The sequence below is a fragment of the Drosophila persimilis genome, unplaced genomic scaffold, assembly GCF_003286085.1.
Source record: "Drosophila persimilis strain 14011-0111.01,24,50 unplaced genomic scaffold, DperRS2 tig00000663-arrow-arrow-pilon, whole genome shotgun sequence".
Lineage (NCBI taxonomy): Eukaryota > Metazoa > Arthropoda > Insecta > Diptera > Drosophilidae > Drosophila > Drosophila persimilis.
The window spans coordinates 441874-461544 of record NW_020825331.1 but is presented as its reverse complement, the minus strand read 5'-3'; the positions used below and the strand labels follow the sequence as shown (position 1 = coordinate 461544).

Sequence of the window (19671 nt, the reverse complement as noted above, 5' to 3'; positions counted from 1 at the left end):
TTAAAGCTTCAAATTTCTTTCGATTTAAAATATATATATATAAAAGAGGTGAATATTATAATTATTATATTATTATTACTAAGGGTTGCTCCATAAATAATTCCATTCATTACCAATTACACTATTCCTTTATCTATCAGCCGAAACCGAACAGAATATTCCTGAATCTTGCAGTCGAAAGATCTATGTATCTACCCTTAAGAGTATACCGGAAGAGTATTCCATCAGATCTATGGGAAACCGAGAGCTTTACTTTACATTTTCTTGTTGAATTTTCCGTTCAGATACTTTGCTGTCTTTGTCCCTTTTTTGTTTCTTCTTCCTTTTTGCTGTTGTTGGATTCACTTTGGACTTTGAAACAAAGCACAGGACATAACAAGAGAAAAGCGTAGGTTGGGCGGAAAAAAAATAAAGTATGTATGCAAAATGAGTGAAACAAAAATGCTTCGGGCACAAAGGATGCAAGGGATAAAATAATATCCTTAAGCTACAAATGCAACATGAATTTTTCTTCGCTCGACCATTTTCACGCCCCATCCCCATACAACCTTTTCCATTCCCATAACAGCACTACGCTACTCGGCTATTCTGTTGCTCTTTCTTCGAATAAGACAGAAAACATACATACATACATATATCTCGTGCATCTACGGGATCTATGGGATACGACTATGGGATCTCCTAATAAGGACACTTGGACACTAAAATTTCGGTTTTCAGATCAAAACTGATAATTTTGTTTATGCTGGAATTTTGTTCAATATTTACCCATCAATACCCATTGTTCATTGCAATGCCCAGCCCACTGCCAATATTTTTGCCCAAAAATCGCCGAAACATTCAATAAGACTCAAGAGAAAACACCTGGATAAGATTCACTGAGGTGCTGGGATTCGTGAGACAAGTCCCATTTAAATTTTAAAATAGTTAAACATAAAAATTACTATGGAGGTAAGGCCTTCCTTATAACAAAAATAACTTAAAACTAACAATCTAAAATCCAAAAGACCACGGAAAGTTCCATGTCTATTGAAGAAGAAGGATGTCCCAATATGACGCTAGTTGCTGTAGAGGATGCACAATGGCAGCCCCATACCATAATTGATCGTACTCCGTTCTTAATAGTCTTAACAGATTCAAAATTGTATTTATAGGTCTTCACACATATTGTTACTATTTAGTTCTATATTATATTACTATACATTATCTTTCCTTTGGCTCCAGCTGATTCCAAAGAATTCCCTCTGTGACTTGGCATATACATATACATATATCTTTCACATTAATTCAATATACCCGTAAACTCTACGATTAAAGGGTATAGAAAGGATACTCGAACCTTACAAATGCATGCACATTAGAGAGATTTGCGTGTTCGTGTGTGTGAGAGCTTTGCTTTACTCTACTTTAGACACACACACACACACAAACACACATATAAAGCCAACGACTTTGGCGTCCGTTGGTCCTTTTTGCCTTTGCCTTTTGCTTCGACACTTATTTTAATTTATTTCATTTTCATTTATGTCCTCCCATCCTCCTGTGCATGTGCATGTGCTTCTCTATCTCTGGCTGTCTGTGTGTAATTAAATAAAAACAACCTTAAAGCAGGCTCCACACACACACACACACACACACCCATGGGTCCTGCTCCCGGATGGGTGTAAATTCTTTCATCGGTCTTTTATTCCAAGCAGCAAAACAATCTGTAAATTACGAGAACAAGAAAGTATCAAAATATATTGACAGGCTAAGTGTTGACACATCTCACGATCCAGAACTCAATTCATTCACAGTATGAAAATATATTCCTAGACAATTATTACAGAATTTAAATTAAACTAATTTCGAAAATACATATAGGCAGGACATGAATGATATAAGTATACATGTTCTCGTTCAAATGTCTTCCCAGGCTCAAATAATAATAACCCTAGCTCGATACCTTTAAATAAAAAGGACCACTTCTGATCCAGCAAAAATAGAATTTAAATTGTAATACAATTCACATATATTATGTGTACTTCAACCACAAAAAAATGCTTCGATTCGACGCTTAGGACACAACGACTCAATGCCGAAAAAATCATACTCCAAACATAACCTTAATTATAAAATTAATCATTTTCAACATTAATTTATATTTATACATTCAACATTTAAAGAAATTCGTATCGGATTTAAGAGAACGGTCCAAGCGATATTTTCCATTTTCCCATATTAAATTCTGGTTACTTTTAGAAGATATGTCGATCAATTTAGATAAACAAAAATATAGATTTTAGCATTTTCGCTTAATTCGATTATTTAAGCTCACAATTTTAAACGAATTACATTTTTCATATTCATTGTATGGAACTTGTATAAATTTTCCAAAAAATCCTTGGAATATTTTTGTATATGTATTAAAAAATTGCTTTAAATATCAGTCTTTTAATATACATGATCCTTGGAGTTTTTGGAGATAACAAAAAAACCTACATATTTATGGAGATTTTGGATATTTATATTGATATGGGGATCAACTATCATATGAGGATTATATATATATATGTATATACTTGTAGTATACCATTTATAATGATCTAAAACCGATTATGTAATATTTTTGACTATGAGCCTTCATCATTAAAAAATAGGTACATGAATAAAAAGCGTATACATCTGCGATGTCTGTATAGCATATTTTATCTCCTGTGTACAATATCATAGATGGACATAGATAGACGAAGAAATAGCTAATTACGTTCATATCGAATTATCACACTTTGAGGCGAATGAAACGATTTTTTAAATATTTAGTATCACGATTCTATTCTAAATCAGACATTAAAGTGATATTCATTTCCACATTTACAAGCATTGGCATTGCATTTGGTCTATTTGGGTATATTGGTCCTATATGTATTTATATAGATGAAGGAATAGTTCAAATAATTGAATACAGATATCAAAATTCGTTTTTTTACATTTTGATATCTGTATGAAATTATTTGAATTATTACATATGGGGTTACATATGGCTAAATCGAGTATTCTATAAAGCATTATGTAAAACTATCACATTTTTCGGCTAGGCAATGGGTTGTTTGTAAATATAACCATTAAATGCTATGATCATCACAAATAATGACAATAAACAAGCAAACTTGTATAATATTATGCACACATATAGCATATAAGTAGGTACATATATGTACGCATATAGAAAACTGTTTCCTCCGAGAAAGGAAAGGTATAAATATTATTTCAAAATTTAGAAGTAATAAAGGTACACTTGTGAGCTAAATAAATATAAATTGGCATGTTTCGCTGAAGATATGCGTTGCATTTTCGATTTAATGAATTGTTTGAACATTTATCGTCAGAATGTTGTCGGATATTGTTGTATACAAAAATATATTTTCATTGAATCATTATAATTTTTAAGAAATTACAATTCTTTTTTGTTCGATCGATTCTGTGTATTGTCTTGTATACGAAACTTTTATATAATTTTGAACTGATACCATGAGTGTATTGTTAGATCTAGTTTTAAAAATAGAATGGTGTATGAGTGATATGTGTGTTGTTCGAGCGGAAAAAATACCCATCTCCTGTGGCCGTGGTCCCCGTCAGCTGGCTTGAGTCGTGCTTCGCCTGTGGGTAAGAAACATTGTTTGAGATGAGCAAGTGATGTTTAAGATGGTGTACATATAGGTCGGGGACAGGCAGTGGATACAGTGCTCCTGTCCAGTTCATTTGTGTACCTTTGTATGATCTGCTTCCATGGGAACAAAGACTTTCTTCCCAGCCGACAGATACAATCGGGCAGGCCGACAGATATGTATGGCTACTCTCTCCAATACTGTGAAAAGAGTATGGAATTTAGTGCTTCGAGAGTTTCACGAAACTCAGGATTAAGGTCCAACAGTGGCACTGGTGCGTTATCGTCATGGCGTGTCCCGGGCAACACACCCACATCCTGTCCTAGCATGGACTGTGTCCCTCCAGTGGGAGCCTGCTCTTCCAATAAGGCTCCGTGTCCGTGTCCGTATCCGAGTCCGCGTTCGTGTCTACGTCCGAGTCGACGTTCGTGTCCACGTCCGAGTCGACGTTCGTGTCCGCGTCCGTGTCCACGTTCGTGTCCGCGTCCGAGTCCACGTTCGTGTCCGCGTCCGAGTCCACGTTCGAGTCCGCGTTCGTATCCGCGTTCGTATCCGCGTCCGTATGCGAGACTGCCTCCGAGTCCGCGGCCACTCAGCACACCTGTCGACTGACCGTATACCAAGCTTTCCTGTGCTTGTTCTTCTCGGCGATCGTTCTCGGGGTCAACTAGCGGAGGCAATGGCACTGTAAAAGGAACGACTTAAGATCCAAGATCCACGGTCCAAGATGATTCCACTTACCAGTTAGGCCGGCTAGCATTAAGGCACTAGGCTGGCCATTCAGCCAACCTTGGGGCATGGAGCCCCGTGCCATGCAAGTCTGCTGCTGCATAGGGTCCTGTGGTGGCATGCGCATGCGGGTCTGGTTCGGAAAGGGCCCATGCAGAACATTTAGGTCAAGGCTCTTCAGTCGTTGGCTTTGTGCGAATGATGATGCGCGTGGAGTTTCCTGTGCTGCTGCCTGTGGTGGCAGTGCGCGTGGTGGAGCCAGTCGCATTGCACGTTCTGCTCCAACAGCGTAATGTTGATTCGGCTTGTGTAGAGGCTCGCCGTTCTGCCGACTTGTTGGCTCTTGTTGAATGGGAAAAATCGTATTCTCCTGCATTGTTAGCGGTTCAATTGGCGGGCCAAGAAACTCAATGTCTCTGACATCTTCCGGTACATAAACGTGAGAGCCGTATAAGATTTCCGCCACGTCACTGCCTATTCCAATCGGTATTTTGTCTGTGCACTCATCGGAGCCACGAGACTCGTGTGCAGCAGCATCAGCGGTGGCAGCAGAAGACGGCACTACACGTCCCTTGAGCACATCAGCCCAAGTAAGATTCGGTGTTACGTCCGACATGATTGCGAAGATGGATGATCAGTTTACAACTTCCCGAGAAATAACGCGAAAAAAATATTTTTTTTCAATCAGAAATGAAAGTATTTTACTTTGTCAGAGACGATGCGACGTGTCGGCCAGAAAAAAATGTAAGAAGTTGTCGATAGGTTTGAGAGATCTGACATTTTGTCTCGTATTTCAAGATGGCGATGGGTCATAAATCACTTCTGCCAGTGTTGGTTAGTTGTGTTACTATTTGTTTCGTGTACTGCAAATTTTTGTTTGAAAATTGTTGATAGAATGTCGCGGGAGTTTACCGCGAGCTTTAGCTATATATTGCCGTCGTCAACTACAATGATGGATCGCAAGCCGTTGTCGCCAGCAGCCGCATACGCCAAGTGGGCCGGTCGCGAGACGACGCGAAAGAGACCGACAGAATCCAAACCATTGCATATGAATGTAGCAAAGGTGAGAGAGCCGAAGCTGGAACTGAAGCTGGGGCTGGCGCGTGAACGGGAATGGGAGGGCAGCTCCCCAACGCCAAGTATAACCTTTCTACCCAAGTCGCAACTGTGGTCGGATGTGATGCCGGAAATGCCACAGCGACCTGTGAGAATAGAGGGCGATGAACCGCCGCAGGTGCGGGCCCCACCACCTTCGCCTCGTCTACGTAGCCTGGACTTCAATCAGAAGATCTTCTCCCGCCTCTTCGACGAGGCTGTGGCCACCACCAAGCGCCGTCAGCAGGATGCCAATGCCACATTTTTCGCCGCATAAAAGCGGCGCTGCTAATCGAAACACACCCGCCCGCTATGCAGCCGTCGCCTCCAGAGAATGCCAATTTGCATAGTTCCAGCTATACATATTGAAATGGTCACGCACAAAATTGAATGTAGCTTTTTATTAAATTTAAATTCGAAATGGACTGGAAGTCTGTGATATCGATAAATGAAAACGCATTCGAATCGCGCCGATTGCTTACACACTGCTACCATGTAGCGGTTAAAAGTATCCGTAACAGAGTGCGCTACATGACAATAAACATGTTTTCACTTACTTTGCATTTTTTTATTTTTTTGTTTCAGACACAGCCCAATAAAAGGTATTACTTAAAGTTAGCATAACTTGTAGGAAATTGATTCATAAATCGGATAAAATAATATGTTCAGTGCTGAGGGTCTTAGCTGGCTATTAATATTAAACCGAATATCAAAATCGAGGAATATGATTTTTAATCATGGCAGGAACGATTAACCCATTGTCGACCAGTGTGTTTTAAAACACTGTCCACGAAATTCTTGAATCCTGTAGAAATTTCACACAATTCAGGTATTAGATATTGTGGTCATTTAATTTGAAAGTAAGGAGAAGTGATGGATATAAATGAAGAATTGACAAACAGTATTGCCTTCCGTTGTTTTTCATCTATTGAAATTGAGGGGGTCAAGTGGGCTAACCTTGTTTTTCATCGGTATATTCACGGTATATTTTGAAAATAATACAGTACATTTCGGTATATTTCTGGTATTTTATGTTTATTGGTTTGGCCAACACAATAAACAGTCACACTGCGAAGCCAAAAATCGAAAAATGAGAATTAAATTTTATTAAAAAAAACGCTAAAACGCTGCCCAAATAGACACAAACTACTCAAGTGCACCCACTACCCAATGCTGATGCGCTCCATGTGACAGGTGAGGCCAGCCAGCTGTTGTGTGTAGTCCGCAGGCCAGGCACACGTTCCCCCAGACCCCGTTTCGGATGTGGAGGATGTGCGCATCTCTGCTGGTCGATATAAAAATTGTGCCTGCTCCGCCTGTTCGCCCATAGATGTCTGCAGCCCCCAAGGGCTGATTACAAGTAAATAGTCACACACTTAACACCATCCAGCCAGCAATCCAATAATTGGGCGGAGCACAAGCACCTGGGGCGCCAAGAAGAATCTCCAGCAGCGGCAGCCTGGACATGGCCACCGCACCGTTGGATGCACTGCAGGCATTCTATGTGGACTTTAGCGAGCTAACGTTGCGAGAGGTGAGCATGCACATCGACGACCATTTCATGCACCCGTACCGATCTAATCAATTTTTGTATGGCCTTCACAGAAAGTTGGACACGGATCCTATGGGGTGGTCTGTAAGGCTGTCTGGCGCGACAAACTGGTGGCCGTCAAGGAGTTCTTTGCCAGTGCAGAGCAGAAGGACATTGAGAAGGAGGTGAAACAGTTGTCGCGCGTCAAGCATGTGAATATCATTGCGCTACATGGCATCTCATCGTACCAGCAGGCCACCTATTTGATTATGGAATATGCTGAAGGCGGCTCCCTGCACAATTTTCTGCATGGCAAGGTCAAGCCGGCCTATTCGCTGGCCCATGCCATGAGTTGGGCCCGTCAATGTGCCGAGGTAAGATCAACATAGATCCGATCGATTCTAAGTCTTGCATTCGCTTCATTCCCTTTGCCTTTTGCTGGTCTAGGGCTTGGCCTATCTGCACGCGATGACGCCAAAGCCATTGATACATCGCGATGTCAAGCCACTGAACTTGCTGCTGACCAACAAGGGACGCAATCTGAAGATATGTGATTTTGGGACTGTGGCCGACAAGTCCACCATGATGACCAATAACCGTGGCAGTGCTGCCTGGATGGCCCCCGAGGTAGGCCACAACAAAACCTGAAATTAGATCGATCTCTAATCAATCGTGTGTGTCTTTCATTCCAAAAGGTATTCGAGGGCTCAAAGTATACGGAGAAATGCGATATATTCAGCTGGGCGATTGTACTCTGGGAGGTGCTGTCGCGAAAGCAGCCCTTCAAAGGCATTGACAATGCCTACACCATACAATGGAAGATATACAAGGGTAGGGGAATGCATGGCCTCCTCATGGACTTCAAAAATACTAAATCCGTGCAAATGTTCAATTAATTTCGATTTACAGGCGAACGTCCGCCGTTGTTGACGACCTGCCCCAAGCATATTGAAAATCTAATGACAGCCTGCTGGAAAACAGCACCCGAAGACCGCCCATCCATGCAGTATATTGTGGGCGTCATGAATGAGATTGTCAAAGACTATACGGGCGCTGACAAGGCCCTAGAATATACATTTGTGAATCAACAGGTGAGTGGGTAGGGTCTACGCTTGAATCCCTTATTGCTAGTGACCGATTCTTTGCTTATTCATTTATTCGTGACTGCAGATTGTCACCAAAGAGAGCGATGGCACTGTGGCCGCTCAATATGATAGTAGTCTCAGTTCAACAACGGATCTGAGTCTCTCGTCCACACAGTTAACACCGACAACGGCGGCAAATGCCAATGCCAATGCAAATGCAAATGCAACAACGACTAGCTCAACGACAGCCGAAAATACTACCTCATCAACATCATCATCATCGGCAGATATAACGCCGACAAATTCGGGACATCTTGACAATAATCCTCTATTCCATATGAGCAGCAACCGATGGGACGCCATACCCGAGGAGGATAGCAATGAGAGTCAGACGAATGATAGCTTCAATTTAACCTCATCTGTGGAGGCCACACAAAGGCTCGAGACCATCCGCAATGGCATGATCCAAATGGCCTGCACACCCATGGAACAGTTAACCCTCGATGTGGAGGCGGTGCGTGCTATTTGATTGAAATACTTACCCTCCACCTTCTTGATCTCTCTCACTCTGTCTCTCCTCTTTAGAATGGCTTTGGTCTGAGTCGCAGCGAGAGCAGCAGCAGCAGCACTCATGGTGAGTTCTCAAACCCAACTAGCGGCATTTATTGTTGGTCGAGGAGACGTTGCTGAATCACACGCGAATCCATTGGAATCGCAAACGATTTTATGGCCTGAAGATCGGGGAAACTGTGCTCATGTCCGTTTTGGGGGTAAAGGTTACCTATAAATAGTCAGAAGAAAGTGTTTTAAAGCCCACCTACTTGGCTATTCTATTCTAACTTTATACCCACGGATCATATCCATTACGATTTCCTCTAAGGGGACACAGGAAATGCTCTGATTTCTGTTCTTTGACACAGACATTCCCTAGAACTCGCGAAAAAGTGTGCCTAAACTTCGAGCTGCCACTCAATAAATCAGCTATAATTGTAAGTTGACTTTTGTTGTTGCAAATTGCTTGGCGCATTGTCAGCTCTGCTCTGGTGGGGTGGCACCGACAGCTGTGGCTGCTGTGTAGGTGACGCATTTTGTTTTACTCGCATGTAAACAATGCAAAGCTCTCCTTCTCTTTCCGATTCGCCATCTCTTTTCCGTACAGGCTCAATGAATGTTTTTGGTTAATTAGCCGCTGCGGTGTCTCTGCCGAATGCATTGAAAGTCTTTTTGAACATTATTCAATTGTCAATGTCTGTACTCTATGCAGAGATGTGGCTGTATCAGTGGGCTCTGAGCTGCATAAATTATAAATATTTAGTGCACTCATTCGCAACGATTCACTCATTCACCAGCGACCTCTAAATGCTCTAGGGTATGCTACAAACGACATTTATTGAAGTTTGATAGCCTCCAAAAGGAGAGACAAATTGCATTATTTTGATATATTGAAGTTGTTTAGGAGTTAGGAGTTACTCTATTCCATCTGTTGGGACACATAGTAAAGGGCGACTGCCATTTCCGAGTTTCCAGATAGTACATTAAAGGGGGTACAAAGTACAGTCATTCTCCAAGAAATATATACATTTTTCGACATGTAATTCTTAAAGAAAAAAGTATTCCCCCAACAGCACAGCAAAAAAAACCTAATCGAGCATCATGCACACGACATTTATGTGGGTTTCGTACTATACATGGACATTCTCTTCACTTGAATGGTTCGATGAGTCCATTTGGGAGCCCAGCTCGACCTCTACATCCATGGGTTCTGTGGTACGCTGATTCCCAGCGTACCTTTTGTTCATTTAGGATAGGGCTATCGATATCCCTACCAGAACAGGCTACAACCGTACAACAAATCGCATATCGAGACCGGTATACCCGGCTGTAAGGATGTTACGGCAAAACAGAGGCACACCAAATAGTTGCACAGAAATTTTGCTGCACAATTAAATAATTTGTAATTTGTTAGCTGGCCTGGCAATTTCGGGACAGATTTATAGCCAAAGGCATGCTCCGTCGCTGAACAGAACCGAGCAGCACCAGGGGGTGGGGTATGGGGAGGGTTGAAGCCATACAGCTCGTACGAAACGCACACATGACGATGCCCCAACAGCCCCGCCGCCGACATGACTCACTCGGCAATAATCTCACTTTTATTTTGATTTCGTCTAAATGGCGCACACTCGTATATATGTGTATAGATCACACACACGAACACACACAGATCTCTATATCTATATATATATACAGATCTACACAGATATATAAGAGACGAGAGGCAGCAGAGCCAAATCGTTTGGCTCTTCTTTGAAACAGCCAGACCGCGTTCCCAGAGGCACAATCTCCCCCCACTTGAGACGTACTATACTATATACTCGTAATATAGCATAGATATGTATGTATAGCGTACACTTTGCAATGTGTAAATAGTAAATGCATCAACAGCCAGTGGCCAGAGGATACGTTTGAGATACTTTTTTGCCAGCGGGCCCCCTAGCCGGCCGTATCGTAGAGTTCACTTCACTCACTGGCGGGCTGGGCCGGCTGCTACTGCGTCAGTGCTACGAGATATAGCAAAATGATTCCCATTATATGATCCCATACCATGCCAGCCCTCTCTCCTCTCTCGGTCTCTCTGTCTCTCCTTCCCACCCTCTTGGGGGGCGATCTGTGTTCGAGATTTCCCAATTGCAGATGCCAACTGCATTAATCATCGAATTTGATCAATGTTCGGGGCCTGGCATCGGAATGAATTTGAATGAATCTTCATCAGGTTTTGGTTCGTCATGGAAATGGGCTACCAGTCTCTACCATGTGTTGCATGTAGTGGGAGGAACCAATACCCTTCCCCCCCCTTGTTTCTTAGCGCTGTGCTCAGAGATTTTTCATCGTAAATGGAAACCTTTTTTGGGGGGCAAAAACTCTATAACACTCTCTATCTCTCTCTCTCTTGAATATTGAATAATTTATAACCAATTTATTAACCTTTTTTGGATGTATGTATGTCCATTTTTCTATTAATTTCAATTCTCAAATAATTTATAACCTTTTTTTTCAATAGCTCTATAAAAATGTGTACATTATTTTTGCTTATTATTTTGATATTCCCGAATACCAATAATTCGATTTTATTGATTTAAAAAAACATTATTTCAGGTTTTTTCTATATTCTAAAATATACAAAAAACCTTGTACACCTTTTTTGGATATTTTAAAAGGCTTTTTAAAAGCTTTTTTACATTTTTATATCCCTTTATTTTTCACATTTTTATACAATCTTTTAAATTTTTTTAAAATTATTTTTTAATTTTAAGTCAGTAATTTTTAATTTTAGAAGTGATTTTTGTGCTTTTTTCTTTATTTGTTGATTTTTATTAGCTCTATAAATATTATTTTCGTCTGCTATTGAGTGGATTTTTATGGATAACAGTTTCAAAGAATTTATTGATAAAAAAAAATATTTAATCTTAGGTCAGTTTTGTTTTTGAAAAGATTTTAAATGGAAAAGGACTTTCTGAATAAGCCAGTATTTAATTCGGGATATTTGATCCATATTTTCCCATTTTCATTAAATTTCTTAGTCCGTATTCGAAAGAAGGCGGTGCACAAATTCCACGAAGGAATACGTTTTAGGGCTTCGATAATTTCGGAATCCCTTTCTTTGTATGAGGACTGAATGGGAGAGAAGGGCGAGAAGAGAAGAGAAGAGAAGAGAAGAGAAGAGAAGAGAAGATCTCAAACCCCCCGATGAGTGATGCCATTTAGCGCGGTAATCTTTGGGCGGACAAAGCACATCCACTTAAGCCACCCCCCAGCCGCCAATCGTCGAGCGATTTGCCACCCCATGGCAGGGGGGTGGGGGGGCGTTGTGGAATGATGCCACAATATACTCATTCTGGGCGCGTCATCAGCAGCAGCAACAGCAGCAGCAACGATCCGTACGGTCTCCGCCTCTGCACCATCTCGGCACCATCTTGCCACGTCTGCCGAGGCAGTAGATCCCCGGCGAGAGTCGTCTGTTTGCTTGGATGCCTCCGTCTCGGTCTCGGTCTCGGTGTCGGTGTCGGTGTCGGCCTCTGTGTGCCTCGGTCTGCCTCAGTCTGCGTCCGAGCGCCGTGCGGTCTTGAGTGCTCTACGAGATGTTACGGAATTGTCGGGCGACGCACCGAAACGCGCGAAACATTGTCAATTGCCGCCGGACTCTGGCCGGAATCGAGTTTGCGAATACCACACGCCCCAAGCAGATTCATATCTGACCAAGAATCCCAAACCGAAACCCCACAAAAAGGCCCAACAACAACAAAATCAAGTGAAATTTCCAACAGCTTTTACTATTTGTTTGTGGTTTGTTTTCCCCAAAAAGCGATTCTGTGGAAAATCAACAAGCACAGAGACCAGAGAAGACCAGACCGACCTCTCTCCCGAGTAACGGGCGGTGTGTGTGTGCGCGCGTGTGTGTCTGTTTCTGTGCCTGTGTGTGTGTGTGTGTGGGGGGGAAAACACGTCATCGGAAAAGAAAAACAGAAGCAACAGACATCGGAGAAAGAGAGGGAGGGAGGGAAAGATCGATCGATCTTTCAGTTGGAAACAATGTGAAGGATTTCCTCCACATGACACATACAGCAGCAGCAGCAGCCCTCTAGTTTGGAGTCTTCTCTCTGTATTATTTGTGAAAATGAAAATGATCTAGAACCAGGGGCCATTATATAGTCAAGCCCTTGAACCTTTTGGGAACTAAAGGGCGATTCCCATCGAACATTTGCCACAGGAACCAGGAACCAAAATGTGCGACACGCGGGCTCTGATCAACACCAAACAGACCAACGATCTGCACAGTTGTTGGATCATATATAGTAGGTTATAGATTATAAGCTAAATAAACCCTTTTTTGAGGCAATTCCTTAGCGCGAGGTTACACCCAAACGATTCGTACTTCAAGGCTCATTTGTAAAATAATATTATTTCTTGGATTCAAAATTGTTCTTATACAAATATAAGCTGAACACAAATTCTGGGAAACTTTAAGAAAATTATCTGTATCTTTTCTGTAAAATTTGTGTGAATCATTTTGCAATTGATAATTAAGAAAATTCGGACAAATTTTTTAATTGCCTTTAAATTGATAATAATTTTGAAATGAATAAAATCTGTATACCATTATCTTTTTCTGGTTGACGTTGATGTAACAGACAATGCGTTGCTTTCTTTCAACAATATATTTCCATTACATTCAATGCAATTTTATAATATTTTCTTCGATTTATTTAAACTTAAGTCAGTTTTTACTGTTTTTGTTTGTTTGTGAATGTTTAAATCCGTAATTTGTATTCATAATTTCACGGATTTTTAAGCAAAAATAAATTAAAAAACATTTTCTTATAATTTCTCTACAATTTGCCACAATAAAGAGGCATATTCCATTCCAAGAAGGAATAAAATACTCGTAAATTTCTATAAAATGCGCACAGATTTTATGCCGTACAAAATTATATTTCTATATTCTGTCGAAAATTGAGAACAGAATGCGTTCATATATTTCTGGTCGTCTACGGGAAACGTATATCTTTGGGATATTATTCCATAATTCTCGAATGAAAGAACGTTACATTGGCATCGACCGAGGGGCGCTGCCGCATGACATCTGATTTTCCTAATCGATTTCGATGCTTGCTTGGACAGATCGCTTGAGCCATATTCCTCTTCGATTGGGATTTTATTTATGTACGAAATTTGAATCTTTGCAGCCAAAAGCGATGGCCGCGAGCGACTCACGGTGACGGACACCAAGCCGGTGATCATGACCAGCAACGATCTGACGAACAACAACGATGCCCACGGCCATGGCCACACGAATGGATTGCTGAGCCATGCCCACCAGCAGCTGGAGGCCGCGGATCCAGAGCAGGAGGAGATCATCAATTCGCTGGACGTGGACGTGGACGTGGATGCGGACGAAAACGACGGCACCGAACAGTCGCTGGCCGAAATACTCGATCCCGAGCTGCAGCCAGAGCCCCCCATACCGAACAATGCCGAGTCGCAGTCCATCTACCGTGAACACCGTCACATGGCCAAGGAGTTCCTGAGTGTCGACACGAACCTCTACTATGCGCAGGACTTTAAGGACAAGCTCATACTCCAGATGGATCTCGCCGAGCGCGACCAGAAGCAGGAACTATTGCGCAAAATCAAGGATAAGGTACATCCATCATCACTTTATATATAGCTAATTAAATGATTGTATGTTTTGTCCGTTAGGAGGGACTCCAGAGTCTGTACAACAATTTGCAGCAGCAGTGGGAGAAGCTACCCGCCTCGCGGCAACTGCAGGCCAGCCACAATCCGCACTTGCATCCACATCCCCATCCATTGACAGGCGCCCCCGGTCAGGTATGGGGCGGCAACGGTAGCCAGGAGGTGGGCGTGGCAGGGGGCGTAGGAGGTGGACCCATAAGCGGCGTAGATACAGTCGAGAACGATGGTTGGGTGGTCATACCGCCACATCCGAACGCGTAGTCGCCGTAACCGCATTCAAATCGCATATGACTCTCTAAACAAAAATAAGTTAAAGCTGTAATATCTGTAATCCGTAATTTAATCTGTATCTCTAGCTATAGAACTCTCTCTGTCTGTGTGTGTTTGTTTTTTGTCTCTGCTGCGTTTTTTGTGAATCGTTTTAAGCGTTTTTTTGTTAGTCTTAAGTGAGCTTTTAGCCCGTGTGTTTTTTTCATTTTACGAACTCATACCTAACCGACAACTTTCCCCAAAAAGGCATTCTCTGAACACTTAAATATTTATAGGCTAAAACTATTGTACTATATGCATTATATATACCCACATACACAACAGACACAGACACACCAGACAGAGACACATCAGACACACACACATCTGTCCAAGAACAGAGATGCCAAGGCGTAGACCAAAAACAATATAAAACCCATCAAAAACAAAAAGACAAAAAAATCCTGCTTCTTGCTTTAAGAATATTCTGGAATTTTAGGTATTCTGGATTCCAAAGATCGAATATTTATATATGTATTCTATTCTGTTAGCAATGCATCTAATAACTTCAACTATTGACCAGCAAAACAGGCCCCAAGACGGAACGTTTAGGATAAGTTATTTTCAGAAGATACAGATATCTATTGTAGATTCTTAAACGCTTGTATTTTGTATTTTCACGGCTTAAGCATTCCATCCCAGGCTGAGGGGCTCTGTTCATACCTTATTCCATTTAGCTTGGCAGCATTTTGTTGAAGTTAGTAGCAATGAGAGCCTCATCACGCACACGGTATGTATTTTGTTTTCATATTCTCGGCCATTGGCTGGCGGCCGAGAAAGAATGCTTTAGAAAGATTTCCTCTTGGCTTGAGATTTAATTAAATTTTTTCAAGGAAATGTTAATGAAGGATTTATTGAAATAGCAAACTTGGGTAGAAATTTCTTTCTTCATTCCATAAACTATAGGAGTTCACTTTTGGGCCTTTTAGGTATGAAACTTGAAGAATTATAACGCAGACCACGTTATAGATATCGCGGTAATTGTTTGTTAAGAGAACTTACACATAGCATAGTTTTCCATAGCTTATCTACAAAATTTCCCCTGTTCAAATATAGGGCTTTTATTGGTCCGAAAAATTCGAATGAAAAGTGCCAAATACCCAAGAGGTATGCAAATTCCTAGCAGCCAGATGAAAACAATTATAATTGTTGGTTTCAAAATAGAAAGAGTAAAATGTTTCCCAAAAAAAAGGGGCACCCATGCCATATCGCAAGGCGTTTTGCGTAGGTATCCTAAGAGCTGTCTATGAGCGGCATGGAATGCTTTGATATAAGGATAGTCATACGAATACGAGTACGGTTTATATTCTATGAAATATGCACTATTTTGAGCCGGTGCTTGGCACATTTATTTGTCTGTACAGGCACGGCAGCACAGTACAGGCCTTGCCGCATGTTGCAGGCTGCCGTCTTGTGGCTGCTGTTATTGTATATATTATTGTATAATTATGCTAGTTTAAAGTACATTTTTAGGCTACAATTGTAGGTTTTGAGAATCGTTAAATTCGTTTACGTAGGTGCACAGTTTGTCAATGGTTTCCGCCAGTTAAGGGTTGAAAAAGACGACGAGAGAGGTACGCAGATTGAGTGTGCAGCGTCTGGTGTATTTTTAAATCTTTCGCCGTTGCAGTAAAGTGTTTAAAAAGGCGCTGAGAGAGGGTGTAGCGTGTAGTCTTCTGTAGTGTAAAAAAATACACGAGTAAAGTTAAGAATCACAGATAGGAGCATAGAGGCTGGCGCATGTTGACTCCCAGACATCGGAGGGCGTGTCCCACGAATCCTTGCGATGCCACCAACACTTTCTATCCACATCGTAGGCCATGGTCGCCGAGCTGGCTCGATCGATGGTCTCCGTGGAGTCGAGTCCACCCACAAAGAATATGGTGCGCCCCATCATCGCTATACCCGAGTAGAATTTGGGCGCCGGTATGCGGGTCTCCATCTGCCACGTATTCGTCTTGATGCTGTACGCATAGATGTGCTGCACAAGGACACGGGCCTCCGCCTGATTCTCGTGCCAACCACCGCAGGCAAAGATCCGATCATTCAAGGCCACCAGGACATGATCACAGCATTCGGTGGGCATCGGTGCGAGCTCCACCCAGGTATCGGCCTTTGTGTCAAAGCACCAAAAGCTGGACAAAATGACGGCCATATATATGCCACCTGGAAGGAACAAGGTTACAATTAAGGAAACGCCTTCAAGCAAATGCTCGTGAAACTGACCGGAGATATACAGTTTGTCGCCGACAACGACGCCGGCATGCTGACTCCGATTCTCCTGAAGGCAGGGCATATACGACCACTTGTTGTCGGCCAGTGAATAGCGCTCCACATTCGAGACACGGCGCATACCCTCCTCGGAGGTGTCGTCGTTCTCCACAATGCCACCCACCGCATACAGATACTGATTGCCGACGGCATTCAGCGAGAAACGGCAACGATCCAGCTGGATGGGTGCTATGGTCACCCAGGAGTTGCGCAACGGGCAGTAGCGAAAGCCAAACGGATGGATATACTCCTTGAGGCACACATCATAGGCCCCGCCGACAATGAACAGCTCGTTGTTGAGCACGGCAGTGCCAAAGTTGCCTGCAAGAGGAGGAGCACTCAATTAGGGTTAATGATTCAAGGCTTCATTCGAGGGACTCACATTGATCAATATGGGGTATGGTCGTCAGTTCGTACCACTTCATTTTCGATGGAGAAAAGCACATAATCTCATTTGTTAGACCCTTCCACTCGAAGCCGCCTATTTTGAGGAGACTCAGCTCCATGCCACGCAAATTGGTGGGCAAGTCTCTCAACGTCTGATCCTCCAGAGCCAGCTCCCCCTTGATGAGACGGGCCAGATACAGTTCGCGTATGCGATCAAAGTATTTCGATGGCAGCCGACGCTTCACCTTGTCATCGATCGAACAGTTCATGGCCGCCACCAGGTGCAGCTTCTTGTAGTTGATATGCGGCCAGTTGATGAGGTGCAGCAGGTCAAAGGCCACTGCATCCTCCAGCCGCTGGTCCAGGCAGTACGTGGACACCAGACGCGCCAGCTCCTGCTCGCTGACATCGATCGGATAGTTGCTGTTCAGTATGAAGCGCATCTGATCGACGCTCATCTCCTTGAAGTCCGGCCCCGCCGAAAACTCCTTAAAGTGGGCGCACACATAGCGAAAGGCACGCGCCGATAGCCCCAGCTGGCCGTAGATCTCCGCCATGGTGGCAACGGCCAAACAATTGTCCAGCCCAATGCGATGCTGCAGAAAGAACGTGCAACGGTCTATCACATCCCGCACCTGGACAATGCTGGCGGCGGCCAGTGTCTCCTCGATGTTGTCGATGTTCAGCTCTAGGCGACCGGTGTATATATACTCTAGGATGGAGCCCATGGCTCGCCCTGTGATCCCATGCAGAGCAATCTCCTTCTTGCGCGTCTCGATCATGGCACAGTCGGCGAACATGGCGCAAAAGTAGTCGCTGCTGGCAGCCAAAACCACGCGATGGGCCTGAAAAAGGGAACAATTATAGATCGAGGGAACACTCAAGGTTTTAGGAAGGTTTTTAGTGAGAGAGTGAGACGCGGCGCACCTGGTAGCGTATGCCACCTGCAATGAGTGTGACATCGGTGAGCTTCTCTTCGAGACGCAGCTTGTTCAGCCCGCTCAAAAGGCTGTCCTCCTCGGCATTGGTTTGCGTGTGGGCCGATGACATGGTGAACCACAGAACAGAACCTTAATCAATATGGGTCCCCGTCACTCCCAAGGTTGGGGAAACCCGTACGCTGCGACCTCCAGCTGCTGCCGGTTCCGGGCGATAAGAGTGCGACTGAATGCCTGCTACTATAATTAAAAATGTTTGTTGTTGATAGCAAAGGCCCTGGGGCGTCGCTGGAAGGGGGAGAGAGCGCTGCGCTGTTTCACAGTCGAACTGTTTGTGGTTCTTTGGTCCGTCGTTTCTTCTGCAGTTTCTGCGCACCCAAATTCGTATCTTAAGAATTTTTAAGTTGTGCTACAATCGTGATTTGCAGACTTTTCTTTTTTTTCCCCTTTTCCTTACGACCAGTGTGATCGCGGATTTATCGTCAATACCGTCCGACCCTCAGAAATATACCAAAATATATTGTAAATATACGGACGAATTCAAGTTATATTTTACATATTCCTCGTTTTTAATATTCCGTTGAATATTATTAGCTAGATTTTACCATGCCCACATCATTTTATATGATTTATGAATCAATTTTCTACTTGACTGGCTTATTCTAAACACTTGCTTTTTCTTTATTTCTATATACAGATGAAAATGAAATTTAATATATGGATGAAATTGACAAAATATACCATTATATACCGATATACGGTCTTGTGATCTAAATTTAACGCAAATATACCGATGGGGTTATTGGGGTTAAGTGTGAATATTAAGTAAAGTTAAGTTATCACCCGCCTTCATTTAAATACATGCTAAGCTTGAGTTAAACCGTGTAAAGTAATACTGTTTGGGAATTATTCTTGTAGATCCAAAAAAAATTACACACATCCCCCTGGTCGACACTGGGTTAATCGTTCATGTCCATAACCAGAAATCAATTTCCTCAAATTCGATAATCGGCTTAATATTACTAGCTAGTGCCCTTAGTGGTGAACATACATGTGTATCCGATTGATGAATTACTTTTTTACAAGAAACATTAATTTTAAGTACTCTTTTTCATTGTATTTTGTCTAAAATAAGGTTTAAACGAAAACGGTCATGCCTATTTTTTACATTGTCACTACTCGGTAACTACACTTTTGATACATATCAACTACATAAATTTATTGCGATATAATATATATCGTCGTCTAGAAGAAATCGAACACCACTGCCCCTCAACATGGCGCGGATTGAGCAACATTCTGGATGGATATTAGAGAGTTGAGAAAATGTCTTGTCTCTGTGCTAAAGCTATTTAACGATATTTTGCAGTTTATTTTTTTCTAACAGAGACCAAGAATAGGTATTCGGATCGAGTTATATATACAAG

At 42.5% G+C, this 19671-nt stretch overlaps 3 protein-coding genes across 3 annotated transcripts; 1 reads left to right on the top strand and 2 right to left on the bottom strand.

Annotated features, from left to right (window-relative positions):
* Positions 1-3380: 3380 nt before the first annotated feature.
* LOC6599369 (annexin B11) lies at positions 3381-4874 on the bottom strand. The gene is made up of 3 exons (XM_002024507.2): positions 4389-4874; positions 3750-4332; positions 3381-3639 (listed from the first exon to the last, which is right to left on the bottom strand). The coding sequence occupies exons 1-2, from the start codon at positions 4750-4752 to the stop codon at positions 3833-3835; spliced, it is 864 nt and encodes a 287-aa protein (XP_002024543.2). The 5' UTR covers positions 4753-4874; the 3' UTR covers positions 3381-3639; positions 3750-3832.
* A 1691-nt stretch (positions 4875-6565) lies between these two features.
* Positions 6566-15070, top strand: LOC6599371 (mitogen-activated protein kinase kinase kinase 7). The gene is made up of 9 exons (XM_026991307.1): positions 6566-7005; positions 7077-7376; positions 7450-7629; positions 7698-7833; positions 7912-8093; positions 8173-8601; positions 8673-8721; positions 13829-14283; positions 14343-15070. Exons 1-9 carry the CDS (start codon positions 6937-6939, stop codon positions 14598-14600), a joined length of 2058 nt encoding a protein of 685 aa, XP_026847108.1. The 5' UTR covers positions 6566-6936; the 3' UTR covers positions 14601-15070.
* An 873-nt stretch (positions 15071-15943) lies between these two features.
* LOC6599372 (kelch-like protein 22) lies at positions 15944-18757 on the bottom strand. Its single transcript, XM_026991291.1, has 4 exons — positions 18234-18757; positions 17302-18151; positions 16875-17240; positions 15944-16814 (listed from the first exon to the last, which is right to left on the bottom strand). Exons 1-4 carry the CDS (start codon positions 18354-18356, stop codon positions 16354-16356), a joined length of 1800 nt encoding a protein of 599 aa, XP_026847092.1. The 5' UTR covers positions 18357-18757; the 3' UTR covers positions 15944-16353.
* Between the last annotated feature and the right edge of the window lie 914 nt (positions 18758-19671).